This window comes from Amblyomma maculatum, chromosome 7 (assembly GCF_055883805.1).
Source record: "Amblyomma maculatum isolate TAMU_Amacu chromosome 7, ASM5588380v1, whole genome shotgun sequence".
Lineage (NCBI taxonomy): Eukaryota > Metazoa > Arthropoda > Arachnida > Ixodida > Ixodidae > Amblyomma > Amblyomma maculatum.
The window spans coordinates 36,135,593-36,163,126 of record NC_139350.1 but is presented as its reverse complement, the minus strand read 5'-3'; the positions used below and the strand labels follow the sequence as shown (position 1 = coordinate 36,163,126).

The following is a 27,534-nucleotide window of genomic DNA, read 5'->3' as shown; positions in this document are numbered from 1 at the left end:
CCTTCTAGGAGCTTCGTTAGAAAGAGTATTAGCTTGTGGTTCATTTGGTTAAAGTCGGCGCGATGGTAATTACGCAGTGATTTAGTTGCCTTTGATCTTTTCTGTTTGGAGATGGTAATGTGAACATTTAATGCAAGATGATCTCACACCTAGTAAGAATGTTTTTTCTGAGCATAATTCAGGGCTTGAACAAAGAACTAGATCTAGTATGTTAGCTGTAGTATCGGTTATGCGTGTTGGTTTTGTGACAATCTGCGCTAGGTTAAAACACCGAACATAATCTACAAATTCTTAAGAAGTCGAGGAACTGAAATGTATAGGATTAGCGCCTTCCAGCCAGATAATTTCAGGAAAATAAAATCACCCAGTAAAAATATAGGTGTTTTCGGGAATCGCGCCGTTACGATGTAAATGGTGCCATGAAGCTCAGAGACAAATGTCAGTGATTTGTTCGGAGCGCGATAACAAGCCCCTAATATAACATGACGGTAAGTTAGTTTTAGATTTACCCGTTCCATTTCCAAAAACATAGCTATGTTAAGAGCGAAATATTCGATGTGTTTGTTAACGGCTATAAGGGCACCACCACCTTGCCTTGCGCTTCTATCGCATCGATAGAATTGAATTTTGTTAGGCGAGTCAAGAATTTCACTGCCGCGAATGTGCCCATGAAGCCTTGTCTCGGTTAGTACTGAAATATCAGCGGAACAAGAGTCGCCAAGAGACGAAAGTTCAGTAAATTTTTTGATAGCGCTTCTTATTTAGTGAACAAGCAAACACGTGTGTTGGTGGGGAACTACAGCCACTACCCCTCTGTATACGTTATTCGGATAACGATGCATTTTGTTGCTCAGAAGGTGACTGCGTTGAACTAGTAACCGGACTACCAGCGACCGTTTGCTTTGAGGTAGCGCGGGGTAACTCTGATATGTTGTCTGCGATAGGATCATATGTAAAGCACTTGTCGATAACTAGCTTATTGTACTTGAGCTTGAAGAATGGCGAGCCGGGTAAGGATTTGGCATATTCGATTAACCTCTTTCTGGCTTGGCGTGTGGCTGGGGAAAGTCCTTTGTTATACTTATTTCGTTATCGTTTAGCGTTGGTTTTGCTTGCAAAACTTTTTCTTTGGTCTTGTAATTCGTGAATTTCACTATAACGGGGCGGTTTCTAGAAGAGTTGTGTTGTCCGATTCTATGCGCGCACTGAATGTCCGATGAAGCTATCTCGTTATCGAGCAGGTTCAGCACTTTCGCATCGGTTTGCTGCCATGTTTCTTTTTGATCCGCAATTCTGTGGAATAACAAGTTATCGCGCCGGGTTCTGTCCTCCAGTTCGCTCAACCGCAATTGCAAAAAGCGCATTTTGCTTGCGGAGATCGCTGATTGTGTGTTCCATATTTCCTTTAAGATTGTCTTTTTCTTCCACTTTTCGTTCAACCTGTGCAAGCCTGCTGATTATGTCCCCGACAACTAATCCAATATTTTCCTCAGCTTGACGGATTTCACAACACTTTGTTTTAGCTTCTGAATACTGGTGGTCACTGAAGCCGACTGCTCCTGCAGAAGCCTGAGGACGTGCAGTATCTCGTCGTTTTGGGAAGTTGTTGCTCTAGTTATAGGCACGCATGGTTCTATTTGGTCCGCGGAGCTTTCAATTGCGCTAGCGGATCCTTTATTTTGAGCACTGCGTGTTAAGGGGGGAGGGCTGGGATTTTCTTCAACATCTCCTGACATCAGTACTAAAACACCATTGTTTAGACACTCGGATAATATTTCAAAGCAAACCCGTGGGCACGGGAACAGCAACACGCAGCGATTGTCGTTCTTTTGTGAGTGTATAGAAAGACAGTTACGCACCTGTAGCAGTAGAATAGGTTGTCTGTCAGACATGGCTGAAGCCGTGCTGTACGCCTGCCTACTCACTTCGCAATGATGGGCTGCGAAAATTCTTTCTGGTTGGCGTTCTCACTGCGCACATAAATCGCAGAGTACACGCCAATCTTGTGTTGCGCCTCCCTGGAAAAACGGTTTAGGTGTACGGGATATAATCCGCTGCTCAGGATAATATGGTGAAGGCCCTGACCAATGAGCCAACGGGACGGAGCAGTACATGTCAATACGGTCGACCTATTTATCGCCCACTCTAATCCAATATAATACAATGATGACAACGAAAGCATCAAGCAGGAGCCCATTGTACGGAAAAGTGTCTGCCGAAGTGTATTCAAAGGTAGCGGTGAGTTCTATTGACGCCGCTTCACGGCAGCGGCCGTCAAAGCCAACCGCATTCCATCACGTCAATAGGCATCATGTTCTGTATTCCGCATCCATCCCGATCGTATAGTGTATACGTTGAATTAAAGAATTTCTCCTCGAGCGGTTAGCTGTTTAATCGCTTTTTTTTTCTCATTCTTCGAAGTTATTTTTTTTTCTCTAGCTGATGTTCAGACGCCAACCGTGATCTCTTTAGCTTCACGTTATATTTAAAAAATACCACTGCTCCCGCAATGCTGGCGACTTGGCGCGTTTCACGTAGAAACCAGAAGAAAATCCGCAAAACAGACAACGTGAAGCAGACAGGCCACATCTGAAAATTCTACACAGAAGTCCAAGACTAGCACGAATAAAAAAAGGAGCAACATATCGTCACGTAGTGGTGACGAGGCCGTTGATACAAAAAGAAGACACAGGCTTGAAGTTACCGAAATGAACTCTATTGGGCTGACTTGAGCCCGCAAAACAACACAGCAACACGGCGGCGGCGATAGCAATAAACGTGCTCGTCGATCGTCGAACGAAGAATGCCGGTCGCACTCGTCAACGCTCAATTTAAAGGCTGCTCAGAACAATCTAGATAACGTCGCAACTGCTACAAGCACAAGCTGGAACATTGTAGAACGACAAGCGGGTGGCCATAATCTTCGAGACAGATCTCTGTGCATCTTGAGCTACAACGAAACTGATAAAGGTGCGTCTCGCGACATCGAGCATTAACAAACAAAGAATACAGAACTGATACGCGATCCAGAATCGTAGTGATAAGGCCGCATACCGGCGGCTGCTAAAAAACAACAAATACAGTTTTGGAGGTTTCGCGGCATTACTTCCCGCTTAAAAAAACATCGCCTGGATGTTGCAAAACAAAGCGATTTAAATAAAAACAATGCAAAGTTTATACACTACAGATTCCTTAATGCGTGTAATAATGCATCAGCCGTACAACATGTACAATTTCTGGGCGTGCGCGTCGACGTTGTGATGCTGACGTTCCGTCGGGAACGACTTCATAGCCCAGTGGTCCGACGCGGTGAATGATTTTGTACGGCCCGAAGTATCGACGCAAGAACGTTTCACTTAGTCCGCGACAGCGAATTGGTGTCCGAACCCACACTTGGTCTCCTTAATTGTACTGTGCGTCACGTCGTCGTAAGTTGTATCGTCGGCTGTCGGTGCGCTGTTGTTCTTTAATACGCAACCGTGCGAGTCGTCGGGCTTCCTCTGCACGCTGCAGGTAGGCAGCGACGTCAGGGTTGTCCTCTTTGCTTACGTGCGGCAGTATTGTGTTGAGCGTCATCGTGGGCTCCCTGCCGTACACAAGCTTGAACGGCGTCGCTCTGGTCGTCTCCTGGACAGCCGCGTTATACGCAAAGATCACGTACGGCAAGATGACCTCTCAGGTCTTGTGTTCAGCATCGACGTACATGGCGATCATGTCCGCGATCGTTTTGTTCAGGCGCTCCGTACGGCCATTGGTCTGGGGATGGTACGCAGTTCGTCGATGGCTTGTATGACTGTATTCCAGGAAGGCTTGCGTCAACTCAACCGTAAACGCCGTTCGACTGTCCATGATTAGCACTTCTGGGGCGCCGTGTCGCAAGAGAATTTCTTCGACAAAACATTTGGCAACTTCTGCCATTGTACCATTTGGCAGTGCTTTCGCTTCGGCGTAACGGGTAAGGTAGTCAGTGGCCACGATGATCCACTTGTTACTCATAGACAAAGCTGGAAAGGGGCCGAGGAGATCCATCCCAATTTGTTGAAAGGGCAGGTCTGGGGGCGGAGTCGGGTTTAGTAGTCCTGGTCTGATAGGCGGCGTCTTGCTTCGTTGGCACTCACGAAATGTCTTCACGTAGTGGGAAACTTCGGCAGGCCGTCGTTGATTTCCTGTGGTCCCTCGCCAGGACGGGGTCGCGGAGCGTCGAGAGCAAAATCACGGAGGCCGATCCGCCTGTACGGGCAGTGACGTATGATGTATCCTGCCTCTCCACAAAGGAAGCAGAGCGGTCGGTTGTTAGATGTCCTCCAGGCATCGCATCTCCTGGGGCTTGGATATTGTTGGTAGACTTGGCGGGCGGGGGCCAAGGGGCGGCTTTCGGGGGCAGGATGGCAGCGACGAGGGCTTGGGAGGTCGCGTCGGGCTGGAGGACGACGTAATGCAGCAGCATAATTCATCGCGGCTTTTTCATACACTGGAGCCATGGGAGTCGTCGCTTGAGGAACGCCCAGTGCCTGCTGGACTTCTTGACGTACGACGTCCGCGAGCGTCGCAACCTGGGGTTGTGATGATGGCAGCAATGGGCGGAGCTCCTCTCGCAATATCTCTCGGATGAGGTGCCGAAGATTATCCCCGCCCGCAGATGCGTTTGGGTAGTGGCTTGAGTAGTCCGGTTGAAGTGGTCGCTCGTAGTGGTGCATCCGGGTGTCTAACGTCTACTCGATCGTAGACGCTTCCGTATCAAGTTCGGCCACTTTTTTTGGCGGATTTCGAACAAGACCTGTAAAAAGCGATTCTTTAACGCCTCGCTCTAAAAATTTGACTCTCTCACCTTCGGTAATGTTCGGGTCGGCTCGGAGAAAGAGGCGCTTCATCTTCTCAATGTACGCCAGGACTGGCTCGTCAGGGAGTTGAAGTCTTGACGAAGGAAAGCCTGGGCTCTTTTCTTTCGGACGACGTTTAAAAAGGCAGTCAGAAATGCTTCCTAGTAAATCTTCCAATCCTTCATAGCTGCCTCATGATTTTCGAAACAAATTCGGGCATGTCCTTGAAGAACAAAGTAGACCTGCCTGAATTTCGCGGCGTCGTTCCAGCCGTTGAATTCTGCCACACGGTCGAAAAGGTCCATCTAGTCTTCCGCATCTTCACTGGGCAGTCCTTGGAAAATGGAGGCTTCCGGGGCGTCACGAAGATGACTGGTGCTGTTGGCTGGGCCATTTGCGATGTTGATGCCTTCTGGAGTAAAACGGGGTAAGGCAGCAGACCGTGTTCCGGTTGTAGGCCTTGGAGTCGGCGGCTGACTCGGTGACCCGAAGGCTGGTCCCTCAGGGTAACAGGAATAAGGCTGAGGTCTTCAGTTGAAGGATCACGGGCAGCACCTCCACCAGATGTCACGTTGTGGTGACAAGGCCGTTGACACCAAAGAAGACACAGTCTTGATGGTACTGAAATGAACTTTTTATTGCGCTGACTTGCGCCCGCAAAACAACTAAGCAACTCGGCGGCGGCGATAGCAACAAACTTGCTCGTCGATCGTCGAACAAAGAATGCCCGTTGCACTCGTCAAAGCTCAATTTAAAGGCTGCTCAGAACAATCTAGATAACGTCGCAACTGCTACAAGAACATGCTCGAACATTGTAGGAAGACGCACGAGTGGCCGGAATCTTCGAGATAGATCTCGTGCATCTTTCGCTACAACGAAACTGATAAAGGTGCGTCTCGCGACATCGAGCATAAACAAACAAAGAACACAGAACTGATACTCGATCCAGAATCAGAGTGATAAGGCCGCATGCCGGCGGCTGTTAAAAAACAACAAATAGAGTTTTGAAGGTTTCGCTGCAATATCCCCTATTTTCTTGGCTCTAGTCATAAAGTTGCTCTGTGTAGTACATTTAGCTGTTATGTATTACGAACTATCCACATTAGCCACGTTCTGAGATGCAGCTCTTGTCCTGTTTCCTAGTCATTGTCTGTGTTTCGTCCATTAAGCTTGTTACTAGGATGCACCCCCTCATCCACCAAGGTCTGTTCACCAGGGGTGGTATCGTTCTGGCGATTTATAGGTAGTATGTATACCTAAACGGAAGACATGCCCTTTGCGCACGTCTCCGCGGTTTAAGTATGAAAGTACAATGAAGGGGCTTTCACGAGAGAAGAGCGGGCTCGGCACGCAAAATACGGGATGTGTGCTGCACCACTTGATGCCGAGAATAAGTGAGCTCTGTTTTGCTGACGACATGTTTGAAAGTTTGCTGAAGGGAAAGATAAAATAACTTATATGAGCAATTATCCTGCAGAATTGGAAACGTGGCTTGCGCACGACAAATCCGTGCTGGCCGCTTCTTTTCGATGTGGTGCGAATAGTGGGTGCTTGACGTACTAGTAGCCTGTGAATGCATGTGGTGCACTCAGGGAATCGCTATCTTGTGTCAGTCCGGTTGAGAGAGGTTGCTGCAGGGAAAGCAAATGCACATTTACTAGAGATAAGACCAAAACGTCTCCATGCGCGTAACACAATTGAGTTTAGATGCAATCTAAAATCAAGCCTTGAATCAACAACACCACCAAGGTCTCGTACATGGGCCACACGAGAAATCTGACCCGCCAAAAGTGTTTAATCAAACACAACTGCGTCGCGTTTCCTACTTAGAGACATGAAAGAAGTCTTCTTAATATTGAACTTTAAGCGATTCAACAAACACCATTTCTCACGTTGTTAATGTCAGCTTGCAATTAGCGGCAGTCCTTAATATCTCCAATCTTACGGAATAATTTGAATTCATCTGCAAATAACGAAATTCTCGAGTTCTTGACATGTGACAGCAAATAATTAACAAACACTCTCTTCTGCTACTTGAAACACTGTGCAGTCTATGGCTTATCCTACTTGCTACGGTTTGTCCGCATCGCTGTTTGCTCAGGGAGCGAACAAAATCGACAATGTTGTGCTATAATTTTCCATTATTCATATATTTGTATTCTTGTTCTTCTATTCTTTCTATAGAAAGGGGCAGCCGACGCAAAAGGTTGAAAAACCTGACGATGCCTCGGCGCCCAAGCAAAGTTTGACAGACCAGTGAAATAATACTTTATCAATCTAGGCATATACAACCTAACACAGATAATAAACGCATATGCTGCAAAAAGAGTGTTACAGACGTGAAATCACAGCAGCAAAAGAAGTACACAACAAAAGCAAAATAATCCGTATTACAGGCATATACAAAAGAATCATAATTGGCCATCCAGTCTTAAGCTGCTAACATAGGCGGTTGATTCATTTGCTCCTACCAAGAAAATTCAACCAAATTGTTGAGATCAACGTAGAAAAATTTTGAAAAGTTAGATTGGAGAAGTTTCAATATTGTTTGCAAATAGGTATCCTTTTATGGCACGTTTGAATGTGTTGCTTCTATCAGAGCAGTCAGCATTGCTTTAAAAGAGGTCGCGATGGTCAAGCTGCTTTACGCACTATCATAAACAAATGCAGAACTTTAGATGAGTAAAACTGGGCACGTTGATAGCATTCCTCACTAATAGTAATTTGTGTGCAGGTGGCCAACCACCTGCTGCGACAGAATGTGAAGAGGAAGAAAACTGGGACAGTGGTAAGAGATGCCTCGTGGATAATCGACAGTATAAGAATGCATGACTTGATGCCATGTCGTTTGTTTCCTTTAAGTAGGGCTTATTGTTATTAAAACGAATGTCTGAACGAGTCTTAGTTTAACCAAGCATCAACTCTGAAATGCAGCTCATATAATTGTGTTCCTTACATGCACTTAAAGGGCACCTTCTTCATTTCTTGAGTATTCTAGATATTCAGTTATTCCAAACTATATAACGCTGTTAACGCATAGAAAGGGGTTTTGCGTTGAAGTTGAAAATGACGTTGTAGTGAACTCAGCGAAGATATTATGAAGACGAGGATGAACTAGGCGAGGATATCACAAAGACGAGGAGAAGAACGACGAAATGCCGCTGCGCTACTCGAGATCACTTGTGGAGGCCTAGACTGGCTGTGTTCTTGTGTGGTTCTCTGTGCAACTTAGAGAGGGCTATTATCCCTGTTAAAAGACAGTAAACACCCCCTTTCACTTGGTGGAGATGGGGATTATCTGCCGTCCTGGAGCTACGAAGCCGCACACTCCCGCCAACAGTCATGAACAAAGCCAGCACCCCTAGTCCAACCGGGCCCTCGTCCGCCGTCTTCTGCGCTAGAGTTTTGTGCCAACGGGATCCTCCTATATTCAACGGAACCGGCGACCATAACGTGGAAGACTGGCTAGATTCATATGAGCGGTTTAGTACTCACAACCAATGGGAGGACGCCCGAAAATTCAGTAATGTAATATTCTACCTAACGGACGTGGACAACCTATGGTTCCACAACCAAGAGACCGACATCACTTCGTGGTCTGCTTTCAAGACCAGTTTTGCCGATATCTTCGGTCGACCTACTGTGCGCAAGCTGCGTGCTGAGCAACACCTGCGCGGCCGTGCACAGCTTCCTGGCGAAAATTTTACCAGTTATATTGAAGATGTTGTAGACCTTTGCAAGCGCTTGGAAACTTCAATGCCAGACCATGCCAAGATTGGTCACAATATGCAAGGGATTGATGATGACGCGTTCCAGATGCTTCTGGCCAGAAATCCAGCAACCGTCGTCGATGCTTTCAATGCATGCCAAAACTTTGATGAATTACGCAAGCGCCGCAACATCACTCGATCTTCGCTCTCACACCAGGAACCCCTTTCAGCTTTAACAGCTGACACAGACCAGTCGTCCTTGCAGCCACAAATAAAACAGTTTGTTCGAGAAGTTGCCCGTCAACTATCACTCGCTTACCAACGTCCTGACGCTCCGTCTCCTTTGGTGCCGAAGTTGCAAAACGTCATCCGCGAACAAGTCGTAGAAGCACTTCCCACGCTTCCTGAAGCTCCTTCTGTTGCTCCTTTGACATACGTCGGAGCACCAACCCAGTATAGTCAACCTGCTCTTCCAGCCCCTTTGACCTACGCGGCTGTGGCTGCGCGGCCACCGCCTAAGCCGTCACTACCCATGCAGCCTGCCATGCGCCCTGCACCGCTTGATCAAACGGCTCAGCTTCATCGTTCCAGTCCGCGCTGTTACAAGCCTTGGCGTACTTCGGACAATCGCCCAATTCGCTACTACTGTGGTTTCGCTGGACATGTGGCTCGTCGATTTCGTCGTCGCATGGCCGCGCCACCGGGCCTCCGTTTTCTGATTACTCCCCGCCGCTGCTTCATTCTGCCCACTCTCCGCCTGCGTACGCCACAGAACAGCGTTCGTATACAACCCGTCGTTCTCCTTCTCCGCGGCGCCGGTCACTGTCACCAATGCGCCGGTGACCACCACCTGCTGACGAGGGATACTAAGCTCCGCGGTTCCTGAGGCAAGACCTACGTGCTCTGCGAGAAGCTCAAGGCCTCAAATTTCGCCCACGAACGTTATAGTGATCTCTATCGATGGTCTATCCGTATATGCGCTGGGTGATACAGGTGCTGCAGTGTCAGTGATTCATGAGCGACTCTGCCGACGATTACACAAAGTTACGACGTCATTTGATGGTTTGTCACTCCGCACTGCCAGTGAAGAGAGGATGGCACCTTTAGCAGCATGTACAGCACGTGTCGTCATTGAAGGTGTTTTGTATAGTGTTGAGTTCCTAGTTTTGTCGTCTTGCTCCCACGACGTCATCCTCGGATGGGACTTCTTGTCTAAAAATAACGCCGTGATCGATTGCAGCCGAGCTGAAGTGAAATTTTCTGCACTGTGCGACGCACTGCCCGACGACAACAGTTCACTGTGTCCTCAAAAGCTTACCATCGCTGAAGATGTCGACGTAGCACCAGAGGCCTGGGCCCTTGTGCCTTTATCGTGTCCTGCCGTGTCAGCCGTTAGTGTTTTATTGACGCCGTCTGCATTCTTCATCCATCGCAAGCACCTGCCGCTGCCGTCTGCTGTTCTCGATGTTTACGGTGGCTTCACGATGCTACTCATCTACAATCCGTCTCCGCGCCCGAATACTCTGCTACGTGGGGCATCTCACGGTTCTGTTCAACCAGCCAACCTTCTCTCTAACCTAGACGCCTCTGAGACCTACCATAGTAACTACATCGATGCTCTCCAGTCCTATTCGACGTCTGATTCGTTGCCAGATAACTTCTTCCGAAACGCCATAGATGACGCTCTTCCTTCCACCTGCCGGACGCAGCTTGTGGCCTTTTTACAGACGTTTCGCTCCGCTTTCGACGCCGCCCATACACCTCTCGGCCGCACTACCAAAGTCGCGCATCACATTCAGACCGGCTCTAACTCGCCTTTTCGACAGCGACCCTATCGTGTGTCAGCGGCAGAGCGTCGCGTCATCAGTGAGCAAGTTGAGGACATGCTACAACATGGTGTAACCCGCCGTCTCAAAGCGCCTAGTCTTCACCAGTGGTCCTAGTAAAGAAGAAAGATGGCTCAGTTCGCTTTTGTGTCAAGTACCGGCGAATGAACAAAATTACCCACAAGGACAATCACCCCCTGCCGCGTATAGACGACGCTCTTGATTGCCTCCAAGGTGCCGAGTACTTTTAGTCTCTTGATTTACGTTCCGGTCACTGGCAAGTACCAATGGCCGCCTATGACAGAGAGAAGACCGCATTTGTGACCCCGGATGGCCTCTATGAATTTAATGTAATGCCCTTCGGTTTGTGCAACGCGCCCGCCACATTCGAGAGGATGATGGATAACTTCTTGCGGAAGTTCAAGTGACACATCTGCCTCTGCTACCTGGACGACATTTTTGTCTTTTCCACCGACTTCGCCACGCACCTAGAGTGCTTGCGGCAAGTTTTTGTTTGTCTTACTGACGCCGGCCTACATCTGAATCTCAAGAAGTGTCACTTCAATCCCGGGAGTTGACCATTTTGGGACACATCGTCTCTAGGGAAGGTGTTCTCCCTAATCCGGCCAAGCTGCGCGATGTGGCGGAGTTTTCTAAGCCGGTCTCGTTCAAGCAACTTCCAAGCTTCGTTGGTCTATGCTCCTATTTTCGGCGCTTCGTGCGGAATTTCGCCTCTATAATTGCACCCCTCACGAAGCTACTCGGGGGAAACAGTGACTTAACTGCGTGGTCAGTCGAGGGCGACGAAGCGTTCACCGCATTGCGCCGTCTTTTGACTTCGCCACCAATCCTCCGCCACTACAACTACACAGCTCCTACCGAGGTCCATACTGATGCGAGTGGCGTTGGCCTCGGGGCGGTTTTGGCGCAACGGAAAAATGGCTTTCAAGAATACGTCGTCGCATACGCGAGTCGCGTCCTCTCCAAAACTGAATGCAACTACTCAGTTACGGAAAAGGAGTGTTTGGCCATTGTGTGGGCACTAACAAAATTCCGACCCTACCTGTGCGGTCGCCAGTTTGACGTCGTCACGGACCACCACGCGTTATGTTGGCTCTCCTCTCTTAAAGACCCGTCCGGCCGCCTCGCACGATGGGCTCTCCGCCTTCAGGAATTTGACATCCGCGTTATATATCGCTCTGGACGTAAACACATGGACGCCGACGCTCTGTATCGTTCTCCCCTATCCATCGACCCTCCTTGCTCCTCGGCGGCTGATCCCTACCTCTCGTCACTAACAATCGCTGATATGCCTGCGGTGCAGCGAAAAGACCCGTGGCTCGCATCTCGTATCGACATCGTGTCCACTTCTCCAAACGCTGTGCCTTCTCGGACTTTACGCCGTCAAGCACCACACTTTGCCCAACGAGACGGTCTTCACTACCGCCGCAATTATATGCCTGATCGTCGACAGTGGCTCCTCGTCATTCCCCGCCATTTACGACCAGTACTTTGAGACTCTTTCCATGCCGACCCTCAGTGTGCCCATCCTGGTGTAGTCCAGAGGTTTCAGAGAATTTCTCAACGCTACCATTGGCGCGGCATGTTCGGCTATATTCGCAAATACGTCCGCTCCTGCATCGCCTGTCAGCGCCGCAAGTCATCCACAAGTCGTGCTTCTGGCCCTTTGCAACCATTTCCATGCCCGGCGCGCCCTTTTGACCGCATTGGCGGTGACCTTTACGGGCCACTTCCCTGCACGGTTTCTAGGAACCGGTGGATTATCATCGGCATCGACAGACCTCACCCGGTATGCCGAGACCGCGCTTTACCCGCCGCTACTGCCCGTGAAGTTGCCCTGTTCTTGCTACACCATTTTGTTCTTCGCCACGGCGCGCCGCGAGGGCTGCTTAGTGACCGAGGACGCGTCTTCCTTTCCAACGTCTCTGAAGCTCTACTGGCCGAATGTCGCATCATAGATCGGACCACAACAGCCTACCACTCTCAAACTAACGGGCTGACTGAGCGCTTCAATCGTACTCTTGCTCACAGTGTACGTTGCCGCTGATCAGACCAACTGGGACGCTGTTCTTCCTTTCGTGACGTACGCATAAAATACCGCCACGCATTCAACCACTGGATTTAGCCCTTTCTTCCTGCTTTATGGTCCTGAGGCATCGTCCACGATGGACACTATTTTACCATATCGTCCCGACTCTTCCGAGTGGACTCTCCTTTCAGACGTTGCCAAACATGCGGAAGAATGCCGCCAGCTAGCCCGCAGTTTAACATCGGAATCGCAAGGCCGCCAAAAGTATCGTCACGACAAAGATCAGACGCCACACGTTTTCCCTACAGGATCCCTTGTTTGGCTCTGGGTTCCTGACACCCCACCGGGATTGTCACCAAAATTTAGAACCGAGTACCACGGCCCTTACCGCATTGTCCGCCAAACCTCCCCTGTGAATTACATCGTGGAGCCACTCACTCCCTCTTCGGACATGCGTCATCGCGGCCGCGAAACTGTGCACGTGAGCCGCCTCAAAACGTACTACCGATCCGCTCCTCTTGCCCTCACCATAAGTCGCCAGGATGGCTCCTCTTCACTCTGGGGGAAATTGTAGTGAGCTCTGCGAAGATATTATGAAGACGAGGATGAACTAGGCGAGGATATCTCAAAGACGAGGAGAAGAAGGACGAAGTGCCGGTGCGCTGGTCGAGCTCGCTTGTGGAGGCCTATACTGGCTGTGTTCTTTTGTGGTTCTCTGTGCAATTTAAGAGGGCTATTATCCTTGTTAAAAGACAATAAACACCCCCTTTCAACGTAATGAAAGAGTAAAACTCGACCTTCTTCTCATAGCGCTGAAGGATTGCCGAGAAGGTCGGTGATGAAGTAACGGACGGCAATATTTTTTTGTGTTGTTGCTTTCGCTCAAATCCTTCGGTGCCTTTTCTGATGCCAGCAAGTAATGTTTCTAGCACTTTTGTTTCTGTAGAGTTGCTGTTGCTTCTCCGAATCGCGCGTTTCGATGCGGGAAATGTACTGGTAACATCACTGACGTTATCATGCTGCCCTCAACCGTGGACGTTCTGTGCGGAGAAATATGACAGCCGCCGTGAATTGAATCGCTGATCGCGGTACTGCTTCAAATGCTGGCGTCAAGGTATTTCGTGCACTTAAACTAAAAACTGTAATCATCCAAACCCTCGAATTGCATCGAAATCTAAAATACGTGCTGTCTACCTTTATAGAGCGCGACATGCTTGCGACGATAAAGACGTAAATTGCACGAAGCGAATACTTCAGTGCTTAAGTGCAATCCTTCCGTCACGTAAATGAAGATTGCGTTTGAAGAGATTATATTCATCATCACCTGAACTATGTCCAATGCAGGGCCAAGGCGTTTCCTATTGTCCTACAATTAACCCGATCCTGCGCTAGCTGCATCCACCTGACATCTGTAAACTTTTTAACCTCATCCACCCACCTAATTACAATTATATTGTTAGTTGAAGGATTACACTTTTTAATGGAAAATTATTACATTGCTCTTTAAGAAAGGGTTAGTAATAAATACACTATCTTAATGAAAAATCGTCACGCCGCTCTTTAAAAAACTGGTACATGAAACCCAGTTCGTGGTAATAAAACGGAAGGAGAGCGCTGCATGATCACTTTTTATTCCGCTGTGGTTGATGACACCGCATACATGCGGCATTTGAAGGAAGAATTTTGCAGAGTAGGATTCTAGATTTCGAAATCGCATCAGAAGCTTTAGTTTTAAAGGCCCAGGTCTCAAGAAAATCCGGATCCGCCACTGAGAACGAACATTTATGGGCAGTACACTATTACTCATTAATTATCGGGTAAAATGCATGTACGCATCGTAATATCTACATTGAGAATCGGCGGAAGTGTGCTTTTAAATTTCTAGCGTAAAAATATTAAGGACGTAGTTAAAGACTGCTCTTATAAGCCTTTGATTATTCCTGGGAAAAGAATTCAATTCCTAGAAGGAAAGTTATTGGTTTTACAAGGAGGCTGTCATCGACGGGTAGGCAGTCGAGACTGATAATATAGCCGGAATCGAGAGGCATGGGGCCATGTATAGAGCTTGGCCAGGATGATCTCAGTAGGAGGTAACTACGCGTTATGCTATGATGTCCAGGGAATGCAGTGAGAAAACGTTTGCTAAAACGAATAAAATATACTCTCGCTTGGGCCTCGTTTTCAGGTTCTTACGGAAAGCCAGCATTGAATTGCCTGTCATGTAATAAATGAAGTCCTGCATCCCACCACTAGTTCAATGTTCTTGGGCTATTCGCGATTCCAGCAATCCATGCGGCACCTGGCGGCGAAACCATGCAATGCGCCAAAGAGGTCCAGTAGCAGACGCCCCTCGCTCGCGTTATGGAAACTCGCAAGCTCAACGTTCGTAGCACTGCAAAAAAGGAAAAATACCAACAGAAAACCGATTCAGCAGCGTTCCGCAGTGCGTGTCAGCACAGTGGCACATAGTTTCATGTATTTCCTTTGTGCTCTAGCGATCGGCGCCAGAGAATCGATGCATTTCCAATCTCCGCGGAACGCACAAAGTGCCGTCGACAATTTACATATAGGTTTGTCAGTTTTTTTTTCATTTCGATTTTTTCGTCATTTCTTTCCTGATATCAACTGCCTTCTACATGCACGGAACAACTACGCATAAGTACCGGTAAATAATACGTACTACGCAGCTCGACGTCTCGCGTCGGATAAATAATTGTCGATATCAGCGCACGTACGAACAACTGTTAGTTGCGACAGCTTGATCATGGCGCTCTTTAGCCTCGTTCTGCTAAAAAAGCCATCACCATATGCACGTAATGGAGCTGTCTACGACGATCGGCTGAATTCTTCGCCGCGTCAAGCAGGGGTCTCAAGATCTGCAGGCCACGAAGCGCACGACACTGTGCTCGCTCTTGGATGGCGCATGTTACGAGAATTGGGCCCGTTGCGTGATCGTTCGCCAATGTGCGGCCGCTCACTTTCCGCGTCGCAGCTTATCACAATTGAATAAGATCCCTGAATCGGTATAGTTTTGTCGCGGCGATTGGTCTGTGACGACTACGCGCGGTGAACCGATTGAGCCACGGCACCTCTATATTTTATGTATTCTCAAATAAATGGTAATTCGCCAGGGACAAAGGCCGCTTCGGGGGCTCATTTGGTCAAGTGCCCGCATGCGTATCACACCTCGCCAATTACCAAAGGAGCACTGAATGTAGTATATATCCATATTCATACATACACACATCGGATCCAGATTAGCTTAATTACTATATTAATCAAACAATCAAGGGGTTGTTGAATTAACTAAATATGATATTGAAATCAACAGCTTATCTGTACTCAAAATGCTACTTAGATGAGCTCATCTTTTTAACTCGGGTTCCTGATGGCCCTTCATACGTCTTGCCACAATCAAGTTTAGTTCTAGGATATTCCATACATGTGATATATGCTGAAGTAGAAGTAAAGTAAACATTGCACATTAAGAAAAGGATATCAATAAAACAGATGAATGATTTTCCAGATATATCCACACATCACCTCGTCAAATGCCGCATAAATAACTCGTGTGAATAAGTGAAAGCGAATGCAGATTTGCCTACAAAACTAATGTACACAACCTTCCTTGCATATACGTAGAGTGTGCTTTCTTGGACACCTGACAATCAATTGCAAGAAACGATTTGCGGCTACTTACAAAGCTGTTTCATAAAGCAGATGTCAAGAGCAGATTTATCAGCTGTACAAGCAAGCAAACGCATTCATTAGTTTTTCATGTTTGATGACCCACTAATTAAGGAGATGTCTTTCTCGACAGCAACAAGTATTTACTTAATTCCACAACTTCTTGAACGTTTTTCTGCATATGCAGTGCACAAGAGCATTGCAAGTGTGCATAAGCACTCACCAGAATGAGGGGATGATGTATACACAGTATCAAAGAAAACCAAACAAGAGTTGAGCACGAGCCTGTTTACAAGCAAACATTTCAACGAGATGATCGGTCTTCACCTGGACGAGGAGAAATCCTCTTGTTGAAATGTTTGCTTGCGAACTGAGGGTTCCCCTAAAATCTTGTTTTCCTTTGATACTAGATGTCCAACGCTTCCATTTGTCACTTTTCTAATGCTCTATTTTCGTACTGCTAAATACAAGGTTAAAGGCACAAGCAGTAATTGCCGTGTGCCTCCTGCACCTGATATCAGATTGCTTGTTCTCTTTACAGCAAAGCATTTTCAACATTTACACCCAGCCGCACATTACGCTGCAATATCCCGCTAAGCGCTAAATAAGCCACACAGTCTCGACAACAAGTTAGCTCGGAAAGGTGTCACAAACTGCTCTCAGTAAACGTGCACACTTGTTTTAACAAAGCACTATTGTATCAATGTCTAAATAGTAGCGACATACTGTAAATGACTGTTTGCGCTCGACATTATTCTCTTGAAACGTATTGCTTTCTGCACCATTCTCACTTTTCCAGTTTACATCTTTTGAAGCTATGTAGGCAACAGCAGCAAGCGTGGCATGGTTCAAGTTGTGTGAAACTATAAATGAGCATCAGGTAAAGAAAGAACATGAGTTATGGCAGCTGTGTACCATAAAGCATAAGTACACATTATTAGTTGCTCTACCGTGCAGCTTATATGAAAGGCAAAACTAGTTACCACATATAGTCATAATCAGCACAGCCCTTGGCTAGAACATAGTGTTTCCACTGTCACTGAAGCCACACTTCATGCTTTCACTTGGGGTTGACACATGAGTATTATCTATCAATGTTTAATTTTTAGAGCAGTGTTTTTCTGCTACAACTCCGTCATTGCGGCAATCAGCTTGCAGTGAGCAGGAACTGGGTTGTTTTCGCATGAGAACGCATACTCAAGACATTCATGAAATATTTTCATTACGAACCAGGGAATGATAAACGAGTTATCTCCATGACAGTTGCACTGTTCTTCTGTGTCCTGATCGTTGAACAGCTATGACAAACACGTAAAGTGGCCCTGTCCTCACTTTTAGCAAGGAGCACAGTGCCATTCAGTGCCAAAGACGCTATCTTCAACAAACACCAGAATACATATCAGTCGTGTAGTTCGACACGGAGGACCAGGAGGCATGCCTTAAGATGATGGCAGCAGAGTATATATTTAGAGCATAATATATATTCAGAGTAAGACTGGGAGGACCAAAAATGAATTACCAAAAACAACTACTTTCTGCGACTTAACTGGTTAGGTCTTTCAATTTATTTAAAATTGAGGGAAGAGTATATTGTAACGTCTGCAGCCTATAGTCCGTGCAAAAAAATGGTACCAGCCACTTGTCTGTGTTACGTGGTTCACTAGATGTCTATTTTTTTCAGCAGGAAGGCATCTTTAATCATAGTTCTGAAGCTGGAAGGAAAATAATATAACAACAGAACTGGAAATTCATATATATTTTGAATTTACATGTCTAGACAGCTTGTCGAGTATGGGCTGAGTAAGCAAGATTTGCTATATGATGAATAGTTTTCTTTTAAAGGAGGTAAATTTTCACCATGTTTGTTTTAGTAGTTGTGAACCAAACTAAAGAACAGTAATTCATACATGAAATGAATAATGCATTATATATCTGAAGTTTTATTTTAGAAGGAAGAAAAGTACGGCAACGAGAAATTGCACTTGTCACTCATCATCATCAGCCTGACTATACCCACTGCAGGGCGAAGGCCTCTCCCATATTTCTCCAATTAACCCGGTTCTGTGCTAGCTGCATCCACTTGACCCCTGCGATGTGATGAGAGTTTATTAACTCCTGAACATACGAATCCCAAGTCTACTGATTCTTTCCACTGATGTGCTTCCACGTGCCATTTATGATTGTATTCCGCCAAGAACACCATAAAAAGGGCTGCAAAGCCTCTATGCCCAATGCTATTGAGGGCTCGGAGCAGGAAAGCATGGGAGATTTATGCCCAAGGCGATTGAGGGCTCGGAGCAGGAGAGGATGGGAGATTCTAGTTCCCATGCTTTGTACTATGCTCGAGTGATGTTTTACCTGCTTCCTCAGGCACTCTGTCGCCTCATCAGAGAAGGTAAGGAGAATGTGCATTTCCCACGGCACTGGGTTGTATTGTTACAAAGTGCTGTTACGTATTCCTGAATGGCACCCATGTTCATGCAGCAGCTTGGGTGGCTGAACGCCTTTCCAAAATTGCGGGGTGGGGGGGGGGGGGTGCCCATAGTAGAGGAAGTTGCCTAGGCAGGTAATGGAGGCATGCATCTTTATGTGAGTGCAGCCCTGCAGAATCACTACTGCACAATAACAACATATTAACTGGAAATATATTATTGCACTCACCAAAGTATTGTTTTACAAATGAACACCAATCTCCATCAGCAGTAGCCATGCAGTAGGTTTGTGGGGCTCAACTTCCCAAAGCGACTAAGGCTATGAGAGACACCGTAGTAGAGGAATCTGGAAATTTCGACCACCTGGGGTTTTTTAACATGCACTGACATCGCACAACACACGGACGACACTCCATTTTGCATAGCCGTGCGGCACTCGTGAAAATCCAAGCACAAAGAAATGTCAAGAGGACGAACTACAGTGTAAGAACTTTAATCAAGCGAACATTTGCTCGGCTTATCAAAGCCAACAACAGAAGGTTTGAAGGAATTGAGCTAATTATCTGAACGATACATGAAATGCAGAAGAGGTTCGCAATAAACTGATGGGCTTGTGTCAAGACGCATGAAGCCTGCTCGTCTTCATAAATCATTTTTAAGTTAAGAAACCAAGCTTAAGACCATAAACTACAACGTGTGGGGTACGTGAGGTACCAGAAAATATTTAATTGGAATATTGTCACTGTATGTCCTACAGATTTAAACTTTATGTGGAGTGGGGCTTTTTTTACAAAGTTGTGAAGTATTTGCAATCATAGATAAGCACAATACTGAGCTCCAGGGAGACTAGATTGGCAGTCTAACAGTTTGTGAACTACCTTACTGAAATTCCGGTGCCCAAATAAATGTTTTCACCTCCTCCCAGCGTCGACTAGGGATGCCGAATAGCCTTTGTGAAGGAACTGTGATGAATTTTGCTTAGTACTCTTCTACAAACCAATCTTTAGGTGCCTAGAATGCAGCACCATCATAGCATAGATTCCCAATATACAGTAATCATCACTGGAAAAGACTAAGTCGACTATTTTAGATGGCGTTCAGGCGAGTTGTGTTGCCCTACTACCATTCAAGTGCTCTATATTTGAATTTAATTTACTAGCTTCATGGGCACAACGCGCCCAGTGATAGGAAACTGGAGTGACGTGATGCCTATCTTGTGTATCACAGCTCAGACAACTCAGTGCGTACTACAACATGCTCTTTTGGCATTCAAGCAATCGTGACTAGAGTACAGACAGGTTTACTTTTAAGATTCGAGTAAGCAATGGATAAAGTCTGATGAGAATTTTGCATGATATGTGTTTGCACATGCTGCAGATGCATAGTTTGTAAATATTGACAAAGCATCAAATTTTTTTTCTTAGTCATGCAATACAGCACCATGCTACCTCCAATCTCTAAACTTCTAGAAGGTAAAGAGCACCCTTTTCCTCAAATTATAAGGTGTTCTAGTCTTTGGGGTGTTATTTGGCATACACTAAGTTGCTGAGAGGCAAGCCTTGTGGCCTGGTAAAGATGGGATGTGCGATAATTGCAGTTATACAATCCTTTTGATATCTGAGTCCCTCAAGAGAATGTTCAGTGTGATTGAATCGACTTTTCTTGTCGCCCTCTGTGCCGCATGTTCCACACACAGGCATTTTCCGGTCCTCTTCAGCGCAATAGGTTGATTTGGACGGCAGGCCCTTTCAGCTTCATTGCTAAAAAACGCAATTAGAACAATAAAAATTACTAGCAGTAAATGAAACGAGCACTATGGTTCATAGAAAATGTACAAACATAAAAACTATGGTAAAGAAAGCCTCTGCAAAGTGAGTACAAATAAAACAACTTCACAAAGGAGTCGGCAACTAAAACTGGAGAAAAAATTGCTCAATTCCTTTGCCAAAGATATGTAGCATCTTAAGAAACAGATTAAAAAACAATCATATGCGGTTTCACAGTCTAGTAAAAAGGTCTACCTTATTAAAAGAAGGACAAGCCGCTCTTCTTATACTTGGAGCCTATAGAGAACCGGTTATATATCATGTAACCAGAAAAGTTCCAAACTCGGAAGCTGCTGATATAAAAAAAAACTCTTGCCACCCATCCAACACAAGTGGTGCCATGCTCCCTTAACATTAAACCAGGCCAGTGGCAAAGTAATGGGTGAGATACCATGTAACACATGTTATGATCCGAATGATTTAGGCACACCGCTTTAGGCCCCCGAATGATAAAGACACACACATGCAGGGCGTGTGCATTGCAACAACTGGAAACTACTGTGAGAGTGCACAGTAGGGGAGCCAAAGTTGCCATAATAGTTTCACTTTCACTTCAGTTGTTGAATTACTTTACTGGTTCAAGCATGAGAAGAGCAAGACGAAATTGAGGGTGACGAACCATGCAGGCCAACGGAAAGCATACTTTTATGGTTTACTTTCCTGTCTGCCCTTTTAACAACTTTCTTAGCAACTTTGTTTTTGCTCTGCAGCTGGGTTGGAAGTACATCATCGACAGGTGGACACAAGCCAGGCGGGCCGAGCAGCGTGTGAATACGACACAATACGGAATTTATACTAACAAGCTTCTCGATCACAGACTGCCTGAGGGAGCGAAAATTTCCGAAGGCCTCGCCAGAGAACGAGTTTATAATATCCGGTAGCCTAGATGTAAATACTCACGCGAAAGAGGCGATGCAGCACGCACGCATGCTTTTCGAAGGCATCACTTATCACGGTCGCACTCTCGAGAAAATCAAATGCACACGTGCACGTCACACAGACAGTCGGCGTAGCGACACAACACGCAAACGCAAGACACCTGCGTCCTCAAATTGACACCTAGCATGCAAGCGGCACCATCAATCACGAAAGAATTGTTGCACTAGTTCTGTGAAATGCGCTGTTAATTTAAACTGCACTATCGTGCACAAGCTAAATCTCATCAAAAACGAAATTCGTTTAAAACCATGATGACCCTTCTCGTCACTAATAGCTTCATATATTATTCTAGGAAACGAAAATATACCTCTGACTGGGAAAAAACAAGCGGCAACATGCTCGACGACAGGAGGTCGTAAGATGAGCGTGGCACCTTTCTATTCACACTGAATAATTGCGAAATCGTTGAGGTCCTTACCTGCAGTAATATGTAAACACAGTGCAATGCCAACGTGCTTCCGTAGAAGCATCGGCGATGCAGTAACACGTCGCTCTTTCTCCACGGCAGATTTCATAAACACGTTCGTCAGCTGATCACTATTTCCTGAGGATCTCCAGCGACGCCGGCGCCTGAAATTCGGTCTGTTAGTCCCTGGGACACTTGGGGCATCTCAGAATGAAGCATGAACCGTCACAAACGCGACCACTCTTCTCAAAACACCACAAATTTCGTCAAAAGCTAGGAACAGCAATACATTTTAAAGGGACGAGTTGCGCGCAGACCTCGATACAGCCGCCATCTTGCCCAGTGTGGCCAGACTTCGCAGCGCCCGCTGTCGTTCATTAGAGTTGCGAATTGCAGTCTTATACGAGCAGAATGTACTGAAACAGACTCTCTCGAAGCGAAAAAAAATAGCGAAGATATGTTGTGGCCCAATTCATAAAAGAGAAACGACAATGAGGAACAAGCAACGAATGGCCAACTGGGAGGAATAATGGCTTGCTTTTATTTTATAGTGTTTAACACCCCAAAGCGACAGATTCTATGAAGTACGGGATAGTGCAGTGTTTGTGATAAGTTCCTTGCTATGTGGTTGTTTCACGCGCACTGACCGCACATGGGTGCCTTGGTTGTCACCGCCATCAAGAAGCGGCTCCCATAAGAGGGATGCAATCACGCATACTTGTGTTCAGAAGGCTATAATTATAAAGTTATCGTCATTAGTTCCTGAAAAAGAATGTTTTCAGTACTTAATGCCGTTTGCTTAGCGTTTAACTGCTGATACATCTAGATAACACGCAACGTTATAAATCTGCTTTGTGTCAGTAGTGAAATGTTTTCGATAGGAATGTCTGGATACATTAAAATGTAGTAGATACTGTCGAACGTATATACACTGTTTAAATGGGTTTTTGACCTGACCTCTCTTGCATTTCACACCGTTGTTACCGGCCTTCCTCATTCTTTTTTTCGGAAGGAGGGGATAATGCCACCTAGCGTTGCCAGGTGGCGCATGACTGAGGTTTGAAAGGAGGACGAAGTTGAAAAGGACGACGAAGGGTCGCTTGCGCGTTTGCGTCTGTGCTGCTGTGTTGTTGTGTCTGGGCTACCCCCTACTATTGTTGGTATCCTTAGTCACCGTGTACGTGACAGTATATACACTGTTTAAATGGGTTTTTGACCTGACGTTTACGAGGAGTTTTTGCTGCATTAATAGTATGGTATCTGTAAAGTACATATAACAAAACAACTTTTCGTCCCCGTAATTTCTTAAATAAATTTATGTTGACCTCCTACGTCACCAAACGACCATTTCTGCTCGTTCATGACACGTGGATATGGCTGACGCAAGATTTATGCTGGACAGTGGATGCGGATAGGGTGGTTGGTGGGTGAAATCTGCGAGGTTTTTATGTTTTGCAAAATGCGAACAAAATAAGCTGATATTTTTTCCTGCCGTATGACATTCACAGATAACTTACCGGCGGCCCCTGGATATGTGCCAAGGAAGTCTACGTATTTCAAGATATTGGTCGGCATGACGAAAAGCCAAAAAAGGCAGGAGTATCGGAAGCAGCTAGAAGCTTTCTACCAGATGACGAGTAAGTGAAGTTCTTCATATGATGCAAGCTTTGACGCTTTCACCGGCTGCCACATGCATCCTCCGTGCGCATTAAGCGGAGTACCGGAAGCGTTACCGAAGTACACGGATCATGTAAAGTGTTAATATACTGCTTCTAGGGAGAAAGGTAAGCATTCATCCCATGCATTTCAGTGGAGAGCGCAGCAGGACTGCCGTGATAAAACGATATAACGGTTGCCAGACGATTTACACTCGTTCAATGTGGCCAATGAACGACATTTAGGCCTGGCAATGTGGGCCAGATAGTGGCGTGCAGTGTAGCTGTGGGCTGTCTAAACAAATGGGGAATCTTCATATGCAGAGTATTTCTGAGGGTATGTTGCTTCGCGTACCTACTGCAACCTCACACAGGCGTTATGCTTCTTTTTTCTTGTAAAGTGAACACCAGTTACATCGGGAATCGTTACGCGCTTCGCCTCTATTTTGTCCGTCAAACTCGCACGCCTCATTCCTTTTCCCGAGTGCCCTAAAAGGTGTCGGAAATTAGCCTTGGAACAAGGAGACGAGCCCAGCCGGGGTGGCGCAGTGGTAAGACGCCCGACAAGTGTGCCAGGGTACCCAGTTTCGAACCCGACCGCGCCGGCTGCGTTCCGATGTAGGCGAAACGAAGATTCGTCCGTGTGCTCGGCAATGTCAGCGCACATTGAAGATTCCCAATTGGTCGAAATTACTCCGTAGCCCTTCACTACGGCTCCTCTTTTTATCTTTTCACGTTAACACCCACCTTCCTTCTTTCCTCCCTTACGGCGCGGTTTAGGCGTCGACAGAAACAAGTCTGACAGGTACTGCGCCTTTCCTTTCCTGTGAACCAGTTTTATTAATATTATTACAAGGGGATGAACGCAATGTGCACACAAAAAATGACGAATTCAACAGTATTGGCCCTGCCTGGCTTTGTCTTTATGACCAGCCATGCACACAGGAAATATCAGAGGGGGCTCGCGTTTGTGTTAACTTTTCCCTTTATTTGACCTGTGTCCCTTCAAAAATGAGTGTTCAGAATGCTACGAGCAAAGCAGCGTGTTCTGAGATAACTATGACTGTGGTATTCCTGTTGCGCTCAAACAATACCAATCTGTTCGTTATATCTTCTTGCATCGAAAACATTAAGATGTTTCGTTTTTCTAATAGCTTGTTACATATGGGGAGAGCAAGGATTAGTTTTGTCCTACCTAAGCTTGAGTGGGGCGTAGCGCGCAAATGGGTAGACAGATTAAGTTAATTGACACATACGTGTCACTAATATCGGAATTCTACCGGGAATCACCTGGCAAAGTAGTGGGCACGTTCGATACTCACCGAATATTTATTGCATGCTGTTCGCTCAGTCATAGCTTAACATAGGAAGAGATTTATTTTCGCGCTGTTTGAAAGCCATCGATATCAAGAACAAGTTTTTTCGGAAATTGTGAGCGGTTTCCTCAGAAATTAAGCAAAAATCTTGAAACCTCCTATTTATTTTACATGGCACTGCAGTTATAGTTATTCATTAATTTCGCTAAATATCACATTCAACACACGTTATGCGATCCACCATTGCAAAGGTAACGTTTTTCTCGCTAAATTTCTGCCTGTTTAGCTGGACAAAATGTAATGTGGGGAGCGGGAATTTTAGCAATTTTTATGTCTTGTTGGCATTTCTTTGCAGTTTAGGGTGGTACTACAATTTTCGGTTAATTATTGAAGGTTCTTCAAAGTGATATTCATTTTTGGAAAAGAGCATCGCCGTGAGCACATGCAATCACTAAAATATCAAGGTGACGACCATTGAAATACCGCCAATACACGTTAAATCCATGCGGCACATTTATGCAATCGCCTTGTAAGCTGCTGGTGGACGTACGGTCCGGCGGTCTGCGGCTCATTACCTATGTGTAGAAATGCAGAAAATAGTAGCTGCAGTTCCCAATTTTCAAGTCTGGATGCTGGAAGATGCTAATGCAAATAAATGATCTCTGTGTGGTTAGTCATCGGTTCTTCCTTTGTAATTCATGGAAGGAGATTCGAGAAAAAATCACTGCCAGTCGATTGCAATAAAAGAAACCCACTCTTGTCATTTCGAACAGCCGTGAGAGCACAGCTACATGAATGAGTCGAAGCAAAACAGTGCAGCGATGTTTCCAACAAGAATCCCTTCTTCGAGATGGTCAAATTAGCTCCCTTCCTGTTCACGTTGGCCTAATACAATGCACAGTTTGCACAGATGCTCAGTCAAATAAGCGTTATTGAATGTAATCACGGAACGTCATGTCAACAGAGAGGACGAATCTCGTATTAATTATTCTTGCCAGACGGCGGAAGCAGAGAAACTGTTTCTGAAATGACAAGGTACTTGCAAATAAATTCCAGAAGGTAAGCACGACATGAAGGCATACAGCCAGCAGATTTGGAGCTGATCGAGTTCGTTCCAGCAAAACGGGCCAATACATTTTCCTGGCGGGATATGAATTTATACGCAACAGAAATGATGATACAATAGAGAGGAGCCTTTCGTTCAGCTAAGCACGTGCAATATTTTCTGGGTTAATGCGATATTAGTTTTGTTCGAGCTGTTTGATCCGAGCAGGTTCGTCCTGACATGATCATCTTGAAATCAGGTTAGACCGTACATTGACGCATGGGCTGAATCCCGCCTAAAACTGGCGATTCGAGCGTGTAGTCACCCGCGGAATGGTCGCCAAATCAAGATGAAGACGACGATATTTTTGTGTGAGCGGAAGTGCGTGCAACCAACATTTTTCAGTCAGTAATTAAGGTGTGCATGGAGCCGAAATTGTGAAATCGAGCCCGGATCGAGCCCTAAGCTAGAGACCCGAGCCCAGCCCGGACCGACACCGACAGGTCGGCTCGACAATTTGCTCAGACATGAGGCCCTGCAAGGGCCGACTTGAATCAGGGTCCTAAATTCGATAGCGCTGAAGCTTCTTCGGCTGCTCTAACTTGTTGCTGGAATGACTAGGACGTTATTTAAAAGAACGTCGTTGGCAAAGGAGCGGGTCATGTACCCAAATACTCGGTGAACTCGTTTCACTCGGCAAAGCGTGTTGGGCTCAACAATTGCGAGGCAACCTTAGAAGGATGGTTGTATTCACTACAGACGTTGTGCCCCGCTTCCACCGAGGCTATTCCTTGGCTAGGAGAAAGTCTATACAACGCGCGAAAGTCAACAGCATTGTGCGCATCTCGAAACGGATGATGAAGTGTCTGTTCACATCGGAGGCGTACGCTGAACAGGCGGATCGGCGTCGGTGGAAACCTCAGACGCAGTCATGTTTGGAGGATGCACAGAAACACTTATATTTGTCAATTCGAGACGCCAAACGCACCATGACCATGTTCGCGCTTTCGCCGAAATAGCGTGTTCTAGTGTTCGGTGTGCCCGGCGCGGCCAGCCCGAGACAATCCCTCGCTCAGGCAGAGTGTAGCCCGAGGCAGAGGGCCTCATTGTGTATCGACCCCGTGCACACTTTGTGTCAGGAAGGAATGAAATGGTTTGAAAATTTAATTTAAACTTGCAGAAAGAGACCGGGATATTCCTGAATCTGAGGCATTCGTAGTTAAGCATTTCTAGCCAAAACTAAGAGTCCGATTTGAAAAGGTAATCAAATACAAAGTAGGTGCGTTACACCGCTTATCTCAGCGCTACGCACCTACTTTGACTTTTCCTGCATTACCGTACACATCTGCGATTTACTCTCTCCAATATCTTCCCTAAGCTCTCACAAGAGGTCGTCAGAAGTCACAAATACAAACAGCACCGACGGTAGCGCTTCCAAAACACACAACACACAAACCTTAGACCCAAATATTCCGATCGCTGTCCTTGGTCGGTTGCACGCGGGCGGCGGATTCAAAGGGGACTTAAGTCCATGCGTCTTCCCGAAAAGACAACGACAGCAGCTTCCTCAGCCACGTATTCTCCCCAGCCCATGTTTTGCCGCGATTTATGGCCTCCGCGCCCTTTCCCCTCAAACCAAGAGACATAGCAGTTAGCGCCGAACCCACAATCACTGCGCTTACGCAGTGCTTTTTACCTGCTCAGGTTTGCCTCCTCCTTCGTGGCATGGTCGAAGCGCGACTTTTCCAAGAATTGGAACTGACCGAGCCGACGGCGCCGCCCGTTTCCATTTGTGTTCCTATACCACTTCCGAAGAGCGGCT

The 27,534-nt window shown here is 46.4% G+C and overlaps 1 protein-coding gene across 1 annotated transcript in view; it reads left to right on the top strand.

Annotated features, from left to right (window-relative positions):
* Positions 1-27,534, top strand: part of LOC146182982 (uncharacterized) — a 109,964-nt gene that overhangs the window by 79,743 nt on the left and 2,687 nt on the right. Inside the window, exons 8-9 of the mRNA XM_084608316.1 lie at positions 7,555-7,608; positions 23,205-23,333. Of these exons, the coding sequence (XP_084464442.1) occupies positions 7,555-7,608; positions 23,205-23,333 (183 nt within the window). The remainder of the gene's footprint in view (positions 1-7,554; positions 7,609-23,204; positions 23,334-27,534) is intronic.